At 40.6% G+C, this 22,024-nt stretch overlaps 2 protein-coding genes across 2 annotated transcripts; both read right to left on the bottom strand.

Annotated features, from left to right (window-relative positions):
* Nucleotides 1–8,879: 8,879 nt before the first annotated feature.
* On the bottom strand, nucleotides 8,880–9,814 carry LOC306874600 (uncharacterized protein; the record flags this gene model as incomplete). The annotated part of the gene is made up of 4 exons (XM_079424748.1): nucleotides 8,880–8,899; nucleotides 9,005–9,148; nucleotides 9,227–9,520; nucleotides 9,643–9,814. 4 exons carry the CDS (start codon nucleotides 9,812–9,814, stop codon nucleotides 8,880–8,882), a joined length of 630 nt encoding a protein of 209 aa, XP_079280874.1.
* A 3,329-nt stretch (nucleotides 9,815–13,143) lies between these two features.
* Nucleotides 13,144–18,930, bottom strand: LOC306874811 (uncharacterized protein). Its single transcript, XM_079425076.1, has 4 exons — nucleotides 18,776–18,930; nucleotides 18,168–18,500; nucleotides 15,141–15,467; nucleotides 13,144–13,394 (listed from the first exon to the last, which is right to left on the bottom strand). Exons 1-4 carry the CDS (start codon nucleotides 18,819–18,821, stop codon nucleotides 13,267–13,269), a joined length of 834 nt encoding a protein of 277 aa, XP_079281202.1. The 5' UTR covers nucleotides 18,822–18,930; the 3' UTR covers nucleotides 13,144–13,266.
* Nucleotides 18,931–22,024: the final 3,094 nt, after the last annotated feature.

The following is a 22,024-nucleotide window of genomic DNA, read 5'->3' as shown; positions in this document are numbered from 1 at the left end:
GAGGGATACACAGGTGAGGGGGATCAACTAATAATGACACAATGAGGACAGGAACAGGAACAACCAAATAAGGGCTCATCAGGGAGAAACTGGGTCACAGGGAGCACATGAGGAGCAAATTACAAAAAAGACAGTCCAAACCTGACAGATTTAGTATTAGTTAAATGCCAGATATGATTTATTTTTAAGCTATGACTCTGGATAATTAATTTTTAGAATAGAGATCACGGTTCTCTGACGATGAAAACAAAACAGACAACCAAACAAAATAATATGTAGGCTAATTTACTTAAGTTTTCTTACTAAATATTGTATTTAATGTTATAAATGAGTCTATCTATAAATGTCTAAAATGTTATAAATCAGTCTATTTAAAAAGAAAAATATGTAAAAAATAATTTGAAATAAATAAAACTGGTTTTGTCCACAGTTTTTGAATAAATCTCTTGAATGAATGATTCAGACATCAAATACATTTTAACAGTCACTGGTCGCCACCTACTGGCATAATGTAACATTTACAATCTTTATTTGAAACGTATTAGTTCCAAAGGTCAATTTCTCATTTTGATCGTTTACACACAGCCAATGCCACAAAAGTCACCATGTCCCCTACCATTCCCATAAAAATAAATAAATGAAAAACAGAATGTCAATTTTTTTGCTCTAAAATTACTGAAGACTACAGGAAATATTTACGACAAAGAAATTGTTTCTGTCACTCATATTGTTTGTTTTGTTTTTATTAAAGGAGATGATTTGGACAGCACCCAAGTGGCACCTGTGGGAAGTGGCTCAGACACAGAGTCACAGAAAGGCACGGCAAGCAAGATAACCATGAACCATATACTGGAAAAACAATATGAAGTATTAACACTGGAGGAAGCAAAACTAAAATTAGAAATACAAAAACTGGAATTAGAGAAAACTAAGCTAACATTGGAGCTACAGAAACTTGGACATGAACTGTAGATCTCATCCAATAATTAATCAATTAACTACTTAATAATAGTTAAATGAAAGCAATGTTTGTATACAAATATCTTTGTGTATTTAATAGATTTGACATGTATTTGAGTGAATATTAAGGTAGTTCTGTTAAAGTGATTTTAAGATTATATTGTATTTCAGAAGTTACTACTGATCCTCTGTATGCATTTTTTGTAAATATTGGTTTGTTTGATTAATAAATTAAAATGTCAAGTTTCAAAATAGTCAATCTTTAAGTTTTCTCAATCAAACAGAGAAAATGTTTTCTACAATCATTTGTCGAATATAACGCCCAGATCCATCTTCATCTCCTGCCTCAGTGATCTCCAAAGCTGGTTCCTCAAGCATTTGGTCTTCCTCCAGGTCTGGGAGTGCAAGATCTCTATTAAAGGCAAAGTGATCTTTTACTACTATAACTTAAAACTGTTGGGGAAATGTAGCTAGGAGTTGAAATTATGGCTAAAATCGTATTTATTACCTTGCTAAGTTGTGTAAAACAACACATGCACAGATTATGTTGCAAACCCTCTCTGGTTTCATTTTGAGCTCTCCATGCAGACAATGAAACCGTCGTTTCAGGACTCCAAAACACCTTTCAATGACATTCCTTGTTTTGGCATGGGCTGTGTTATAACGAGTTTGAGCTGCAGTGACTGGATTCAAGAAGGGCGTGAGAAGCCAGGGTTTTAGTGGATAACCAGAGTCACCTAAAAGCACCCCTTGCAATTCTCCTCTCTCAAATGCATCATGAATTTGGGAATTCAATAGAATTCGTGAGTCATGGGTTGATCCTGGCCACCGAGCAACACAGTTGAGCACTCTGAGTTTGGCATCACAGATTGCCTGCACATTAATACTGTGGTAGCCTTTCCTATTGACAAACAATGGCTCATGGGTTGAAGGTGCTTGAATCCTAATGTGTGTTCCATCAATGGCCCCTATTACATTAGGCCCCTATTACATCAAAAAAATCCACCTTTACCTTATTCAAGGTAGAGACATCAGTCGGATACAGTGGAAGTCTGCCTGACAGCACACAGGAAACTCTATGAATGATTCTTGATGCTGTAGACTTGTGTACCCCAATTACGTCTGCAGCTGCATTAATAAAACATCCTGTGGCAAAGAAGCGTAGCGCTAGACATATTTGTAGCAGTGGAGGGATGCTACAATTTCTTGAAGTTTCGGGCCTCAGCTGCTCCTCCAAGTCAAATGCTAATTGTTGAATTGCATGTCTTGGAAATCTCAATTTTTCGAACAGTTCCTTTTCAGAAAGGACTTCCAGTGGATTTGAACGGTCTTTGAAAACCCTTTCTCGTCTTATTGCACGTTCATAAAACCAAAGATTAAAATTTGCCATAGCACAAGACAAACAAAAGTCTGGCCACTTTTCTGAATCTGGCACAGCTGACAGTTGGTTTCCATGGCAACATAGATTGTAAGGAAAAGTTAGCCATGGGGTAATCAGTCTTAATTTTTAGTCTTAAATTAGACCAATCTAAGATTTTATGCAACTGGCTTACAAAGTAAAGACCAGTCTTAAATAAAAAAATTAGATGACTAACTTATAAAACTAGTCTAAAACAGATTTAAGCAACCGGCCCCTGAGTCTATATCCTTACTATAAACGTTTATCCCAGTACTTCCGTTATTTAATGTGTGCAACACAGAAATGTAGATAATACTGTGTAGCCTGTTTGTGAAGCTGTTTCAAACATAAAGCTTACATGATGAGTGCTGCTCTCTCTGGATCAGCGGCTCTGCAAAAGCAGTTTTAAATATTCCAATGCAATTGTGATTTCTAAGGTTTAACAGACATTGCAGAATCATCGTCATATACCAATACAATTGTGTGTGTTTGAATCGAGATTGCGATCTTTTAATGATTAATCTATATGACCCTATAGCCTATGTATTTTTGTATGTCATAACTTGTTTGAAGTTTGACTGACAATTTCAGGATCCAATGGCATTACGAGGTTTAATGACAAGCTCTTTTGAATGCTTTTCATTGGTTAAATATTTGTAAAACCCACAAACAGACATAACGATGACCAATAGCACTGATTTAAAATAATAATAACGAAATATAATAGAGATAGGAAGTTTTTGATAATTTTCCAAGGCACACCCGACAACCTGTCATGGCACACTAGAGAGCTGTGGCCAAAGAGGACGCTTACAGAAGTGGGGATAAAATCTTGTATAACCAGGCCAGGAACAGACTAACAAAGGAGATCAGAGTGGCTAAAAAGAACTACTCTGAGAAGTTGAAAAAAGAACTTTCAGCCAACGATCCGGCGTCGGTATGGACTGGTCTGAGGAACATCACCATGTACAAGACACCACCCCCACAGTCTGTGGAGAATCAACAACTGGCTGACGATCTCAATGTGTTTTACTGCAGACTGACACCCAGCACCCGCTCTGATCTGCACTTCACACATTCACCTTCCCCCCCTGCAACCCCCCTTACTCCCTCCCCCACCATTCTACCTGCGTTTAAAGTCTGTGTAGAGGATGTGAACCGGGTCTTCAGAAAACAGAAATCTAGGAAAGCTTCAGGACCAGACGGTATTCCACCTGCCTGTCTAAAAGTCTGTGCTGACCAATTGGCCCCCATCTTTACACAAATCTTCAACAGATCTCTGGAGCTGTGTGAAGTTCCCTGCTGCTTCAAACGCTCCACCATCATTCCCGTCCCCAAAAAGCCCAAAATCACTGGACTTAATGACTACAGACCTGTCGCACTGGTCATGAAGTCACTTGAGAGACTGGTCCTGGCCTACCTGAAGGACATCACTAGACCCTTGCTGGATCCTCTTCAGTTTGCCTATAGAGCAAACAGGTCTGTGGATGACGCTGTCAATATGGGACTGCATTACATCCTGCAACACCTCGACAAACCTGGGAATTATGCAAGGATCTTATTTGTGGACTTCAGCTCGGCCTTCAATACCATCATACCTGACCTTCTCTCAGACAAACTGAGACAGCTCTCTGTGCCCTCCTCCATCTGTCAGTGGATCACCAGCTTCCTGACAGACAGGCAGCGGCTAGTGAGGCTGGGCAAACTCACATCCAGGACTCTCACCATCAGCACTGGCGCCCCTCAGGGTTGCGTTCTCTCCCCACTGCTCTTCTCCCTCTACACGAATGACTGCACATCAAAGGACCCCTCTGTCAAGCTCCTGAAGTTTGCGGACGACACTACAGTTATAGGCCTCATCAAGGACGGTGACGAGTCTGCTTACAGACAGGAAGTTGAGCAGCTGGCTGTCTGGTGCAGTCTTAACAACCTGGAGCTGAACACGCTCAAAACTGTGGAGATGATAGTGGACTTCAGGAGAAACCCCCCTGCTCTCCCCCCACTCACCATCATGAACAGCACTGTGACTTCAGTAGAGTCATTCAGATTTCTGGGCACCACCATCTCCCAGGACCTGAAGTGGGACAATCACATTGACTCTATTGCGAAAAAGGCCCAGCAGAGGCTGTATTTCCTCCGCCAGCTAAGGAAGTTCAACCTGCCTCAGGAGCTGCTGAAACAGTTCTACTCTGCAATCATCGAGTCTGTCCTATGTTCTTCTATAACTGTTTGGTTTGGTTCAACTACCAAAACAGACATCAGAAGACTACAACGGACAGTTAGGACTGCTGAGAGAATTATCGGTGCCCCTCTGCCCAGCCTCCAAGAACTTTACACCTCCAGAGTGAGGAAAAGGGCTAAGAAAGTCACTCTGGACCCCTCACACCCAGCTCACTCTCTCTTTGTACTGTTGCTTAATTATTTATGTATAATGACAACACAAATGACACTGTAATTGTGACTCACCAGAGACAGTAAGATTGAATCTGTATTTGATATCTGTCCTGCTGCTGATGGTTACTTGATAAAGTCCAGAGTCTGTGGTTCTGGTGTTTGTGATGGTCAGAGATCCAGTCTGATGATCCGCCTTCAGTCTGTCTCTGAATCTCCCATCAAGAACATCATATGTGGAGAATCTTCCAGTGTCTTTACTGATTTCAGCTATACGAGTCTCTGAAAGTCCAAATGTCCACATTATCAAATCCTCTGTCAGTAGTTCAGTGTGAGTCTGTAGAGAGACTGAATCTCCCTCCATCACTGAAACTGACTTCACTGCATCTGAATCAGCAAACACACCTGAAGAACAAACACAAACAGGGTTTGTCACAGCCTTTTATTATTATTGAAGTAAATAGTTATATGCTCAAATATCATTCACAAACAGGATCAAATGAAAAGAAAAGCTACATCATGTAACGTTTGGTCCTCTAGTTAAAAGTAAAGATACATGTATCTTGCAGAAGAACATTGGGATCTCATTCACATAAACATTAACACACAAATTTGTGCATAAAATCTGTGTACGAACGTTTATAAACGGGTTGTTCATCAAGCCCTTGGTTGGAGATGGTTTGGGTTTTCTGCAAATAACTAGCCTTGTGCATGCGGACGCTTATTTAGAAGACTTAGAATTCACATTAGGACGAGGTTAGGGTCTGTCCAGATACCCACACTTGTGGTTAAGAGAGTGCTTGAACAAGACAGGAAGTGTGTGTGCAAGACCGTCCCAGGTCTGATAAGTTGCAAAACTCAGTGCCCTTAACACACAAACCCACTCTATCTCAAATAGCACTTCGGAGCGGTGGCTAATTCGAGGCTAAACGTATTCCATCGTGCATCATGTTCAGGATCTCGTGTCCCAAAAACTCTACAGTGTGAGTTAATTTCACAATGCAATTTGTGTAAAACATAAAATGCTGCACATTTTAATGGTACAGAAAAGTATTGTTTTTTTAAAAGGCATGCTTTTTATCACTTACTCACTACAATTAAATTGTCACATTTGGTACTACTGAACAGAAATGTACAAACTTATTTTAAAGTGCAAAGTATTAAAGTCACCAAAAAATTTGAAAATAAAGCTCTGTAAAAAAAAAAAAAAAAGACTTGCATTTTACCACATTGAGTTGTACATGTGTCCCATTGGTTAATATAAAAGTTCTACACACTATTATTGTCTTCACGCCTACTTGAACACTCGGGCCAAATACAGGAAATATGTCATGTAAGCAGACAAGAGGTCAATGCATATGTGGGTATTGGGACAGGCACTAAAAATAAATTCATGTGTTATTAATATGTTCATAAATATAAATTTGTTACTGTTATCAGAAAAAAATTCATTAACACAATTAAGCACAGCATCTAGTGTCACATGCTTACGCTATTTATTTACAAAATTATCGAAATAATTTTGTCTCTGCACTGAGCCCTTTTGACATTTTTATGGCCTCTGAATAAATGACACAGTAATTGTGACTCACCAGAGACAGTAACATTGAATCTGTATGAGGTCTCTGTCCTGCTCCCAAAGATGGTTGCTTTATAAAGTCCAGAGTGTGTGGTTCTGGTGTTTGTGATGGTCAGAGATCCAGTCTGATGATCCAGCTTCAGTCTGTTTCTGAATCTCCTATCAGGACCGTCGTAAGTGGAGAATATTCCAGTGTCTTTACTGATTTCAGCTATACGAGTCTCTGAAAGTCCAAATGTCCACGTTATCTCATCATGTGTCTGTAGTTCAGTGTTAATCTGTAGAGAGACTGAATCTCCCTCCATCACTGACACTGACTTCACTGCATCTGAATCAGCAAACACACCTGAAGAACACACACAAACAGGGTTTGGAGGACATTTAAAGGACATTTAGAAAAAACAAACACATGAAAAACACATTTCAAACTCACCAACCAGACGCCACAAACACAAACAGAACCAAAATCTGTCAAACATCTTCAACGGTTTCAGTCCACAAATCTGAAAAGACAAACTCTTCTAAACTGGTTCAGTAATGAAAGGACAGATGAGCTGATGTGAGGCTGATCTGTAGTGAAGTCATGAGAAACCACCATCAGCTAAATAACAGTGTTGATGCTTGTGACTGTCCAGTTCTTTTGAGCTACAGGCCGCAGCTTCCTGTATATCAATGGCATCATTTTCAGAAGAAATAATCTGACTCACCCATAACATGCTAAAAGTATTTTAAAGCAGCCGTTTGATCATGAGATCCTGAGATCTGCTCTGCTCTCTCCTGTAACTGTCTTCAGCTCGTTTGTCCATTTTCAAATGTCTCAATTGTTTCTCCACTCAGAAGGATTTCAGAGTTTCTCTAATGGCTTTATGGATCAGCAGGAACAGGTCATCTGTTATAACTGTGTGTAGAAAAGTGTTCTCTCATATTTTCAGATGATGTTTTTTATGGAGTGGAAGTCAGAAAGTTTGGTTCATATAAGCAGGAGAGAAAATTAAGCCTACAAACTGCTGAAAGATACGCCACATTCATCTAAAAATAAACATGCTGATGTCAAAGCTGTTTGTCAAGCCAACAGATATAAATATATCAGGGCACAACACATTTACCTTTGATCGCACTACATTCAGTCAATGACATGTAGGCTATTGCATCTGTCAGTGTTGCTAGGCTACTAAGTTAAACAGTGAATGTCAATGAGAAGCAGGGCCATGCACAGACCTTTTGAGGGGCATGTGCTGAAACTGAAAAAGCCCCCCCCCCCCCCCCCCCCCCTTTAAATTGATCACATCTTAATGACAAATTAAATAACACAAAATAATAGTCTCAAAAGCATTAGATTTATTTTTACAGGGTTTCAGGGCTTCTTTTAACCTAATTACAACAGCAATCTTCTGTGAGCCATGTGCTTGAAGATGTTTATGACTTCACTGTGATCCCTCTCTACACAAAATGTTCAATAAAAATATGCTTGAAGAAAAAAGTTTTTTTAGCTGTTAATTTTTAGCTGTTCATAACTGCATCTTTGTTGTGATTTTAAATAAAACTCATTTACTGATCCCACATGATCAGAAAATTCACACATCAAAACATCACACACAGAAAACACTTCAAGACTGAAAATAAATCTGTAAAACACAACTAGAAAAAACAAACATATGAAAAATACATTACAAACTGACACCGAAAACACAAACTGAACCAAAATCTGTCAAACATCTTGAACATCTTCAGTCCACAAATATAAAAAGACAAACTCTTCTAAACTGGTTGAGTAATGAAATGACAGATGAGCTGATGTGAGGCTGATCTGTAGTACAGTGATGTGAAACTCACCCTTTGTAAATACCCTAGCGCAGACGGTAGCCAGTGTAACATGGTGTAACATGTAACACCAGAAATGAGCCTAATGTGATTGGCTCTTGTCACCAAGCTTCAGAAACGCCCTCCATCAAGAATCAACTCCAATGCCCTGTGTGAAAGTACATTAATGTGCATCATTCAATAGATTATAGTATTTTTAGCTCTATATGTGCTCCCGAAATTCCTTAAAATATAAAAAAAATAGCAATTTATTAATAATAAAAAATAAAAGCACTGTTTTAGCGGTATGAGAATTAGCTTAATAATAATGTAAATGTACAAAAAATGTTTAATTTAATGTAAAGCTTTATATGTGGCGCTCTGCAAAACTAATTAAATAATACTTAGGTTGTTTTCCTCCAGGGGGCACTCGACATAATAAATATAATATGGAGAGACTCCAAGCTCAGAGTGAGAAAACTTTATTGATAAATGCAATTAAATACAGATGGCAAATACACAGCAGTCAAGTGAGATCTGTGTGTCTTATCTGAAGAAAATATAAACAAAGCCTTTCAAACTGGAGGAGAAGATTAGATTATAAAATATCATTAGAAATGAAAGCATGTTATATTAAATAATCTAGCATAAGAAAAAGCAATGTTTATTAATCTTCAGTGTGTATTATAACAAACACTCACATTTTAAGCATTAATGTGAGAATGTTACAGCTTGTTCTCAAATCATCTTCTAGGGAGGAAATGAGCCGTCTATAAATAAACATAAACACCAGCATATATATAGCCATTAGAAATAAATGAAGATTATTAAATAATTTTTTAAAAGTTGTATGAAAAATGACCATAATTACGTACCTGATGTGTGAATATGTGCTGGATCCTGCTCAGCTCTTCTGGATCTGATGTCATAAACCAGAAGAACAAGAGTAGCCACGCCCACCAGAGCAGAGAGGACCAATCGGATCACAGCTTCAGTAGAACCACAACAGTGGACAGAGTCTGAGGAATAAACACATCAAACTGAGATCAGCTCAGTCATAAACACTAATATCAGCTCTAATATCAGCGCTGCTGTACCTGAACATGTGTGACAGAGTCGACTGATGTCCAGATGTTGAGTCTGGTGGCTGATGGGATTGTTGAGCACACAGCTGTAGGTGTTTTTATCCTGATATTCCACCTCCAGAGGTAGAGAGAGACTGATGCTGAGATCAGACACACTGATGCTGGACAATAAACTGTTTCCTTTGTACCAGGAGAGAGTCACATGACCCACATTCACCACTGAACACACCAGTGAACAATATGAAGATGATGATGATGAAGAACAGTTTGAAGAGTTACTGCTGATGACAGGAACCGGCAGACGAGCTGAAAACAAGATAAATATGACCAAATCTAATCAACAACCTTATTTTCAGTTCAGTGTGTTCAACACTAATCTCAAACTATAAAATGATTATATTTGAAGGACAAGACAAATTTCTAATCACCATAGACAGAAACTCTGAATGCTTTTGATAATCGTTTTCCTCCAGTTATCTTTAGTATATAATCTCCAGCATGTTGAGTTGTGGTGTTTGTGATGGTCAGAGATCCGGTTTGATTGTCCAGCTTCAGTCTGTCTCTGAATCTCCCATCAAGAACATCATCATATACAGTCATGCTGCCGGTCGTTACATTGGTATCAACTATCACATATTTCCCAAACCGCCACTGAATCAAATCTCCCTGCCTTATATCAATAAGACCAGTGTTTAGAGTGACAGATTCTCCTTCCATCACTGACGCTGGTGCCAGTATTATATCACCAAACACTCCTGAAGAACAGAGTTAGTCACAGATCAAAATAACTTGAGGTCAGTTTGATGAAGCTTCACTAAAATACTTTTAATAATTTAAATGTGAAGTAAAACTCACCAACGAGATGCCATCGGTTCACGATAGTGATGCTTAAAATGTCTGAAAACACTCTGAAACACGACTGAACTGAGATATTTATCTTGTTCAATCCTCCCTCAACAGGATTCGAGCTGCATCACAGTTTGATTTATCAGAGGAAGTCATGAAAATCAACAACATTTTGCTGACCTTACATTTTTAAATGAATTCCGGCCTTGTATGAAAACTAATAGCAGAAACCTGAAATGTTGCATGAGTGTTGAATTAGATATCCATGATATATTCATCATCATATTTATAATCAATAAATTATTTTAGAATAACACAACTCTACAGGACTGTTATTAATCAAACAATTTCAGCAGCAAAAAAATCGATCTTATTACAACGCATACACGTGCTTTGCTCTGAATGTAAACAAGGCACAGCACAAAGTACACACATGTGTCGTGATACTCTCCAAAATGACGCTATAGGGCAGGGGTCTCAAACTCAGTTCCCGGAGGGCCACAGCACTGCAGAGTTTAGCTCCAACACCCAAACCAGTTTTCAATTGTGCCTGCAGGACTTGATTAGGGTTGGAGCTAAACTCTGCAGGGCTGTGGCCCTCCAGGAATTGAGTTTGACACCCCTGCTATAGGGTGATGCGGAGGAGACGAATTGTTGAATAAAATCATTCTTTTTATTTTCTTTGAGCACAAAAAGTATTCTCGTAGCTTCATAAGTTTACGTTTGAACCACCAATGTCACATGGATTATTTAAAATTATGTCCTTACTACGTTTCTGGACCTTGATCGTGGTAGGACCCTTGCTGTCTATGGAGGGTCAGAGAGCTCTCTGATTTCATCACAAATATCTGAATTTGTGTTCTGAAGATGAACAAAGGTCTTGCAGGTTTGGAAAGATATGTGTTACATGTCGGGTTTTCTGTTTTCCCCTGTGACTGTTCCATGTCGGGTTTTCTGTTTTCCCCTTTGACCTAGTTCAGTTCGATTAGTCATTGTGTTCACCTGTCCTCCCCAATTATCTGCCCCTTTATAAGTTCCTGTGTTAGTTAGACTCACTGTCGGTTATTGTCTCTATTATTGATGTGTGTGCACTCCCTTGAATGTATTCTGCTCCTGGATTCTTGATTAAAAGAAAGTGTTATTGTCTATTCTCGTCGTGCGCTCCTTGTTCCGCACAGAATCGTAACAGAATAACCGACCAAAACAGCAAGTTTGCGGCGTTTTTTCCCCCGTTTTATTTTCCCGGTTTTTGCCAGTTTATTTTATTTATTTTTTCCCATGGATCCCGCTGTCCTCGTCCTCCTGTTGGAACAGGGGGATCGCTCTCTCGAGGACCACACTGAGGATTTTTTGTGTCTGGCCAACAAGACACACTTCCCAGACTACTGCCTCTGCACCTTCTACAAGGCTGGACTTAACATCACCACACGTAGGCAGTTGTCCGGGGACGGTCCTCGAGAGAGCCTCGCCGCCTTTATCGAGTGGGTGCTGGTGTCTTGCAAATCGCAACTCACCGTGGACCTCGCAGAGAATGACACCAACCCCACTCGGGACCCAGCGCCCAGTCCACTACCACCCCGCAGCGCGGAGCTGCCCGAGCCCACCGCAGACGGAGAGCCAGAGCCTGCCGCGGTCGTTGAGCCATCGCCATCAGGAGCGACAGAGCTGCCGATCGTCCCGGAGCCCGAGCCCCAAACGTCTGACCAGGTGCGAGAGCCGGCAGTGCATCCGACGGTGGAGAAAGTTGTGGAGATCGCGGGGGCGATGGAGCGCCCCGCCCACGGCGCCACCGCTGAGGGTGAGCATGAACTGGACCTGGGTAACCTCATTGACTTCCACTCTGACACGATCATCCTTAAGCCAGCTCCTGTATTGGATTTCTGGGAAATTATCCCACCTGACCTCCCTCTCCCACCGCCTCTCATTGACCTGGTCCCTACTCCAACACCCTCATCACTGGAGTTCGTCAGCCCCTCTGCTCACCCTCAGCTCACCATCTGTGGCGTGGGCTCGCCGCTGGTCTGCCGATCTCCAGCTCTGTTGGCGTTGAGTCTGGAGGATCCCTCGTCTCCGCCCTCAGCCTCCGAGACCCAGACTCCGCCTCAGCCCGGCGATCCAGCAGCTCCACCATGTCTTCCAGCTCCCTCGGCTCCACCGGATCCCGTCTGCCCACCAGCTCCACCGGGCTCCCTCGTCCTTCCGGCTCCGCATTGGTCAGTCGTCCCCCTACCTGCACCTCAGGACTACTCTCCTTGGGCTGTGCCCCGTCCCTTCGTCCCTCCGGCTCCGTTGGGCTCCTCCTTCCCTCCTGCTCCACCTATGTCCTCTGTTGCTCCGGCTCCGCCGCGGCCATCCGGATCTCCGCTTGCGCCGAGGTCGCCGAAGACATCTGCTCCGCCTTGGACCTCCGGATCTTCGGCGTCACCCTGGCTCTTCGGCTCTCTGTCTCCACCTCGGGCTCCACCACCACCTGCTCCGCCGCCGTGGGTCGGCCCCATGGAGTCGGCAGTCACTCCTCCACCATGGCTCCTCCCTCCGTCGGCTCCCCCGTGGGCCACCATCTTGACTGTGGCCTGGGTCGTCATCTGGCTCCTCCTGTTCTTGGCTCCTCCCACCCTCCACTCCCCCATGGACTTATTGTTTGGATTCTATGTTTTTTCCCTGCCACCCTCCTGTTCCACATCCTCCTCCAGAGCCCCCACCCTCCCTCCTCAGTTGTTATGTTACGGCGTGAGGTCACGCCTTGCCGGGAGGGGGCGAAATGTTACATGTCGGGTTTTCTGTTTTCCCCTGTGACTGTTCCATGTCGGGTTTTCTGTTTTCCCCTTTGACCTAGTTCAGTTCGATTAGTCATTGTGTTCACCTGTCCTCCCCAATTATCTGCCCCTTTATAAGTTCCTGTGTTAGTTAGACTCACTGTCGGTTATTGTCTCTATTATTGATGTGTGTGCACTCCCTTGAATGTATTCTGCTCCTGGATTCTTGATTAAAAGAAAGTGTTATTGTCTATTCTCGTCGTGCGCTCCTTGTTCCGCACAGCATCGTAACAATATGAGGGTGAATAATTAATGACAGAATTTTTTGGGTGAACTATCCCTTTAATGCTGAGATTCAAAAACTAAGATTCAAATTAAGATTCAAACAAACAAAGTTCAGATTTCAGTATTTAAGGGAAGAGGAATACAGGAAGATTTAAAAAACAGTAATCAAACATCCTGCTCAGCTCTTCTGGATCTGATGTCATAAACCAGAACAACAACAGCAGCCACACCCACCAGAGCAGAGAGGACCAATCGGATCACAGCTTCAGCAGAATCATAACAGTGGACAGAGTCTGAGGAATAAACACATCAAACTGAGATCAGCTCAGCCAAAATTAAATATCGGTTGCAGCTGTTTTATTTGTAACAGTTTAAAGTAGTGTAAGAGTTTAACTAGAGTTTAACAGAGTTGTTTAATTACATAATTTATGTTGAATAAATTAATACTGATGTTATAGTTGAATATTCAATGTTAATTCAGTAGTGTCCATTCTGTGTTGTTGGATACTGTTGTGAGGACTTTTATTATGACAGTGGTAGAGCATGGAATGCCAAAGCTGCCATAATTATAAATAAAGAAATGTACAAATAAATGTAAAAAAAAGCAAATATAAATAAATATATAAATGTACAAAGAAAAGCAAAATAATAATAATAATAATTTATTTTTTCCCACATTTATTTTTTTTTCTTTTATTTATACATTTATTTATTTTCACATCTTATTTATATATTTATTTAATTATATTTGATTTTTTACATTTCTTTGTACATTTATTTATTTAAAATTACGGCAGCTTTGGCATTCCATAGGAGAGGAGTGAGAGAAGACGGAATAAAGGAGAGGAGTACGTTAAGAAGAGCTCATCTGTGTCCGAGGGTTTTAATTTAATAATCTTCTAACGTTCTCAGTATTAAAGCCCTCAAAGCACCCATAAACATATATTACACTGCTGGCAGCGGTGGGATTCGACCCCATGCCTCCAGTAGATCGAATTAAGTAAAAAGGCAAGAAATAAAAGGCATCAAAGAATGTGTATGTAATCTTAAATGACTAAGCGGTTTGTTTTATGGGTATTATTTTTGTAAAATTGGTATGAAAAGTCGGCGCCGTTAGCTTTGTGGGCCCGAGTTTGAATCCTGGCTTGAGGACCTTTCCTGATCACACCCCCCCTCTCTCCCACTTCAGTTCCTGACAGCTCTACACTGTACTTGTCACGGTTGCCAACTGTGGGCTAAACTCAAAGTAAACAGTCTTTAATGATCCAAAAAGGGGTAACACAAGGCAGACAGAGACACACAGGAAACACAACATCGACGTGTAATACCAAACGCTGGACAGTGGAAAACACAGGGCTTAAGTAACAGAAACTAAACGAGGTAATTAATTAAACACAGGTGGAGACTAATGAACTAATAATGATACAATGAGGACAGGAACAGGAACATAACCAAATATGCGCACACACGAGGGAAAACTAGAACAAGCGGTACATGGGAGAGGAGGGAAACAAAACAAAACATGCAGAACAGTCCTTGGGCATGACAGTGCTATCATAATAAAGGCAAACACATCAAAAATAATTTAGTGCTGTCAAACGATTAATTGCATCGAAAATAAAAGTTTTTGTGTACATATATGTGTGTGTACTGTGTACATTTATTATGTGTATATATATATATATATGTTTACGTTTATATATTAATTACATTACATATTAATTACAATATTATATATTATATATTAATATACATTTATGTTTATATATTAAATATATTTATATATAAATTATATGAACATAAATATATACATGTAAATACATGTAAATATTTTCTAAATATATACTGCATCTGTGTGTATTTACATATAAATAATAAATATACACATTACAAACACATATTATTATAATATGTAAACAACAACTTTTATTTTTGGATGTGATTAATCATGATTAATCATTTGACAGCACTAAAATAAATCTTAAAAAAAAAAAATTATGAAGACCAGCAGGACAAATGACACAGTTATTGTGACTCACCAGAGACAGAAACACTGAGACTGTATGTGATCAGTCTCCCGTTGCTGATGGTTACTTGATAAAGTCCAGAGTCTGTGGTTCTGGTGTTTGTGATGGTCAGAGATCCAGTCTGATGATCCAGCTTCAGTCTGTCTCTGAATCGCCCATCAAGAACATCAAATGTGGAGAAAATTATATGCTTTGTATCGATGTCAGCTATACGAGTCTGTGGATGTCCAAATGTCCAAATTATCTCGTCCTCTGTCAGTAGTTCAGTGTTAGTCTGTAGAGAGACTGAATCGCCCTCCATCACTGACACTGACTTCACTGCATCTGAATCAGCAAACACTGAAGAACACACACAAACAGGGCTTGTCACAGACTTTTTTAAGTAAATAGTTATATGCTCAATTATCATTTACAAACAGGGTCCAATTAAAATTCTGATATTTTTAAAACTGAACTGAAGTCATGCACAGAAAACACTTTTACTTCAGACGAGAATCACGACACAACTGAAACTAAAGCTGCTGCTGTTTGAGCTTCAGTGTTGAGGAAAATAATGTGTTAATTTCTGATTAAAATGTTTTAAAGAGTTAAAAATTATTGAAGCTACGTAATGTAATTTTGGTCCTCTGTCAGTTATAAGCAAACATACATGTATCTTGCAGAAAAAAAACATTGGGATCTCATTCACTAAGCATGACAACACAAATATTTGTGCATTAAATCTGTGTACGAATGTTTACGAAACGGTTTGTTCATAAAGCTCTTATATGGAGATGGTTTGGGTGTGTTTTATGCCTTGAGCACAGACACTAATCTAGAATATTCTGAATTCACTAACCTTAGAACGAAGTCAGGGCCTGTCCTACATAAGAGAGACTGCATGCACACGACAGGATGTAAGTGCACAAGACTGTCCCAGGTCTTAAAAACACCAAAGTGCAGTGCCCTTAATACACACTAAATCAGCACTCCGGAGTGCTATTTGAGGCTTAGTGTATCCCATCATGCATCATGTTCAGGAACTCCTGTGCACCGAAAACTGCTGCAGTATAAGTTACTTTAATTATATCACATATAATTTGTGTTGCACATTTTAATTGTACAGAGATGAGAATGTGCATTTTTAAAACATTTGCATCTGCTTTTTATCACTTAATTAGAAACACCACAATTAAATTGTCACATAGATACTACTGAACAGAAATGTAGAAGCTTATTTTAAAGTGCGAAGTATTAAATGCACCAAAACATGAAAATAATGTTCTGTAAAAAATTGACTTGCATTTTACAACAACATAAATTAATTTGAGCATTCTACAACAAAGTCAAAGAGCGGTAACTGATGTTATACTGTGTTCTGCCTTGGTTTCTCCAAGATATTTATACACATGTTAAAGGAGGTCATGAATGTCCCAAAATTATCAATAACTCATTTTCGACCAAAAACAAAGTTATGGTGTTTTGTCTTTGCACGGCAGCACTGCTGTCACTATAGACGAGCGTGATTTCAGCAACCAGGCACCTCAGCTTCACCCACGTCCTGCCTTTTGTCCATTTTCGATTATCCGGGAGCAGTGTTGGGCAGTAACTAGTTACTAGTAACTTAGTTACTGTAATAATATTTGGAGTGTCTATGTACACTAAGTGCAAATAGCCCGCCTTGTTGGCAGATGCTATTTACACTAACTCTGCCCACCAATGTTTGATTGGGATAGTCAACACTGAAGAAAGACGCTCACCAAACACCAGTTTCAGTGGCGTAGAAGGTAAGGCTTGTGCTTTTTGACGTGATCAACTCGAGTTCGAATCCACCTTTTTGCTAAACTTTTTTTCTCCCTTTTCAAATCTCATATCGCATCGGAAAGGCATTTATTTTTAATAAAAATGAAGGAAATTATTGAAAAGTTGACAATAAAGTATCGGGTAGGTGTAGGGAGGGCTTTATTGTCCCAATAATGTGGCATCCATTTAATAATTTGAATTAAACCTATAATTTACACTCAATACGTCATTATTGCGTGGTGTTTTATAATGTACGACAATACTGAGAATCTATAGCTATTTACACTTAGTGCAAATAGCTGCTGCCAATAATATTACTTTTTTATTTACTTTCATAATTTTCACGACTCGCACATGCATGTGATATCTCCAGTGCAGCAGGCAAGCTTGGAATATGAAAAAGCTTACATTCAGCAGATAGAAATATTGAATTATATTGATTTTGTCAGGAAAAATGATGATCTGAACACTGTTGTGTAAGTTGTGGCTTTACTTTACTCTGGCAATACATCCCACCCACATCCCTCTGATCAACATGTACATTATATTACTGTATTAAAACATATTTTTGAAAACTTAAACAGTTTCTTACAGACTTATGTGATTTGATAAAATACATATTGTATATGGGTAATGGAGAAATTACAATTAGCTTCAAGCTACACATGACAATTAATGAGATTTATACAATACTTCTACTTGAATGTCACTGTTAATCACTATTGAGTGTTTGTAATAACTTCTGACTGCGATCCAACGTGGATTTTGGTCAAATGATGAAGCAGAAATATGTTATTAGTAACATTCTAGAAGAATTTTATGTGGAAGATACACAGTTACAGCTTCTGTGGGGCGTGAAGAAACAGTAATGTAACTAGTAGTGTAACTAATTACTGTTGCCAGAAAGTAATAAGTAAAGAAACAATATTACTTTTGAAAGGAGTAACTAGTACTGAGTAATAGATTACATTCTTTGAGTAACTAGCCCAACGCGTGGTGACGTGCTGCTAAGATGGCGGCAGTCAGCTCCGCTTATTTTAGGCTTCAAAAATGCTCTTCAGAAACCTACGAGTGACGTCACGGACACTACGTCCATGTTTTTTTTACAGTCTATGGTTATTAATATATCCCCACGGGGCCCCCTCAAGCGTGGGGCCCGGTGCGACCGCACCAGTTATTAAATATGTTGGTTCATGAAAAGATTTTAAATATTTTTTATGAAAACTGGCAACACAAATTACAGTAATTGTGACTCACCAGAGACAGTAACATTGAATCTGTATGCGATCACTGTTTTGTTCCTGATGATCGCTACTTGATAAAGTCCAGTGTCTGTGGTTCTGGTGTTTGTGATGGTCAGAGATCCAGTCCGATGATCCAGCTTCAGTCTGTCTCTGAATCTCCCATCAAGAACATCATATGTGGAGAATCTTCCAGTGTCTTTAATGATTTCAGCTATACGAGTCTCTGAAAGTCCAAATGTCCACATTATCTCGTCCTCTGTCAGTAGTTCAGTGTTAGTCTGTAGAGAGACTGAATCTCCCTCCATCACTGACACTGACTTCACTGCATCTGAATCAGCACACACACCTGAAGAACACACACAAACAGGGTTTGTCACGGTTATAACTTCCAAACAAAAAAAAACGGATCAATAACTGCATCTTTGTGGTGATTTTGAATAAAACTCATTTGCTGATGCAGGAACTGAAGTTGATTTAAGCTCCACAACATCATACACAGAAGACACTTTAACTTCAGATGAGAATCACGTCACGACTGAAACTAAAGCTGCTGCTGTTTGAGCTTCAGACATTTAGAAAAACAAACAAACATATTTGAAAAAATACACATTTCAAACTCACCAACCAGACTCCACAAACACAAACAGAACCAAAATCTGTCAAACATCTTCAACGGTTTCACTCCACAAATCTGAAAAGAAGAACTGGTTCAGTGGTGAAATGACAGATTATCTGATGTGAGGCCGATCTGTAGTAAAGTGATATGAAACTACACCGTCAGCTAAAAAAAACCCCATCTATTTATTCATTGTTGGTGCGTATGACCGTCCAGCTCTTTTGAGCTAGTGTAGGCCACAGCTTCCTGTAGATCAATGGCATTATTTTCAACAGAAATAAACTGACCATAACATGTTAAAAGTGTCTTAAAGCAGCTATTTGGATGCAATGCTGAAAATGTTTGGCTCTGGTTTCTCAAGCGGTTTGTCAAGACAACGGATCAGATGACAAGTATTGCATTTATCAGTGTTGCTACTCTTTTACCAGAATTTGGTATTTTGGCGTCGCATCTGGGATGCATCAACGCTGCTCGCGCTCTTTTAAACTCGTAATAAAGCGGTGAATGATCTTTCCAGAAATGCTATTCCATTGCTATCACTCTAACATAGATGACAACAACTCACAGACCTGCATTAAGAGCTGTACTTCTTTGTGTGCCCACAGCCGTTTGCTTCACAAATTCGCAGCACCTGAAGGATGTGCTTGTTGCGCAAACATTCAGAAGGAGGGACCCGCTTTGAAACTGCAACATTAACTGGTTTAATTGAAGATGACTGACAATTCAACTATATCCAATGAACAATGAGGCTAGTATTTGCTGCCCGTCTTAACTGGTGAACTAGCAGATCCAACTTTTTTGTCAACACGGAAGTAAGCCTATGGGTGAGACTTCCGGCTCATTAGCCGCTATATCAGAATCAGAATCAGAATGAGCTTTATTGGCCAGGTATGTTTACACATACAAGGAATTTGTTGTAGTGACAGAAGCTCCACAGTGCAACAGAAGGACAGTAACAGGACAGGACACAGGTAATGAAACAAAATAACAGGAAATAGCCAATGACCAATGTACAAGCAGCAAAAAAAAATAAGAAATACACAATATATAATATATAATATAGGCGACTATGTATGTACAGGTCAAGTATGTGCAAATTAGAAATGAGAAAATAAAATAAGTGAGTGTGGTGAATGGATAATGTATTAGTTGTGTGTTTTACGTTTATTTATTGAGTGTTCATGAGATGTATTGACTGAGGGAAGAAACTGTTCCTGTGTCTGGTCGTTCTGGTGCTCAGAGCTCTGTAGCGTCGACCAGATGGTAAAAGTTCAAAGAGGTTGTGTGCTGGATGTGAGGGGTCCAGAGTGATTTTACCAGCCTTTTTGCTCACTCTGGATGAGTACAGTTCTTGGAGAGTGGGGAGGGTTGTACCAATGATTCGCTCAGCAGTCCGGACTACCCTCCGTAGTCTTCTGAGGTCAGATTTGGTAGCTGAGCTGAACCAGACAGTTATTGAGGTGCAGAGGATGGATTCAATGATGGCAGAGTAGAACTGTTGCAGTAAGTCCTGTGGCAGGTTGAACTTCCTCAGCTGGCGAAGAAAGTACAACCTCTGCTGGGCCTTCCTGACAATGGAGTCAATGTGAATATCCCACTTCAGGTCCTGAGAGATGGTGGTGCCCAGGAATCTGAATGACTCCACTGCAGTCACGGTGCTGTTCATGATGGTGAGAGGGGGGAGAGCAGGGGGGTTTCTCCTGAAGTCCACGATCATCTCCACCGTTTTGAGTGTGTTAAGCTCCAGGTTGTTGAGACTGCACCAGACAGCCAGCTCCTTAACCTCCTGTCTGTAAGCAGACTCGTCACCGTCCTGGATGAGGCCGATCAGTGTGGTGTCGTCTGCGAACTTCAGGAGCTTGACAGAGGGGTCTTTAGATGTGCAGTCGTTGGTGTAGAGGGAGAAGAGCAGTGGGGAGAGTACGCAGCCCTGAGGAGCTCCAGTGCTGATGGTTCAAGTGCTGGATGTGAATTTGCCAAGCTTTACTAACTGCTGTCTGTCTGTCAGGAAGCTGTTGATCCACTGGCAGACGGAGGTGGGGACGGAGAGCTGAGTTAGTTTATTCTGAAGGGTTTCCGGGATAATGGTGTTAAAAGCAGAGCTGAAGTCCACAAACAGGATCCTCACATAAGTCCCTGGTCTATCCAGATGCTGCAGGATGAAGTGCAGTCCCATGTTGACTGCATCATCCACAGACCTGTTTGCTCTGTAGGCAAACTGCAGGGGGTCCAGTAAGGGTCCAGTGATGTCCTTCAGATGAGCCAGAACCAGTCTTTCGAATGATTTCATGGCTACAGACGTTAGTGCCACAGGTCTGTAGTCATTAAGTCCAGTAATTTTGTGTTTCTTTGGGACGGGGATGATGGTGGAGCGTTTGAAGCATGAGGGGACTTCACACAGCTCCAGTGATCTATTGAAGATCTGTGTGAAGATGGGGGCCAGCTGCTCAGCACAGATTTTTAGGCAGGCTGGTGACACACCATCTGGACCAGGTGCTTTCCTTCTTTTGTTTTTCCTGAAGACCTGGCACACATCGTCTTCGCTGATTTGAATTGTAGGTGTGGGGGAGAGAGGGGTTGCTGGAGGTGTGAATGGTTGTGTGGAGGGGTGTTCTGGGCGGGTGTGGGGTGATCGTTCAAAACGACAAAAGAACTCGTTTAAGTCGTCTGCCAGGTGTTGATTCTCCAGAGTGCTGGGGGGTGGTGCTTTGTAGCTGGTGATGTCCTTTAATCCTAGCCACACTGAAGCCGGATCGCTGGAAGAGAATTTGTTCCTAAGCTTGTCAGAATAATTCCTCTTTGCCACTCTGATCTCCTTTTCCAGTGTGTATTTGGCCTGTTTGTACAAGACTTTATCCCCCTTTCTGTGAGCATCTTCTTTGGCCTGACGGAGCTGTCTGAGTTTGGCAGTGAACCATGGTTTGTCATTGTTGTAGAATAGATGAGTCCTGGTAGGAATGCACATGTCCTCACAGAAACTGATATAAGATGTTACAGTCTCTGTGAGCTCGTCCAGGTCATTTGCCGCAGCTTCAAAAACAGTCCAATCAGTCAGGTCGAAACAGGCTTGTAAATCCCGCTCTGTTTCGTTAGTCCATCTTTTAACAGATCTTAATACAGGCTTCGCAGACTTAAGTTTCTGCCTGTAGGATGGAATAAGATGAACCAAACAGTGATCAGAGAGTCCTAAAGCTGCTCGTGGAACCGAGTGATATGCGTCCTTTATTGTTGTGTAACAGTGATCCAATATATTA

Source organism: Barbus barbus (genome assembly GCF_936440315.1).
Source record: "Barbus barbus genome assembly, chromosome: 9".
NCBI classification, from domain to species: Eukaryota; Metazoa; Chordata; class Actinopteri; order Cypriniformes; family Cyprinidae; genus Barbus; species Barbus barbus.
The sequence above is the reverse complement of the archived record's forward strand: the minus strand, read 5'-3'. Positions and strand labels throughout refer to the sequence as shown.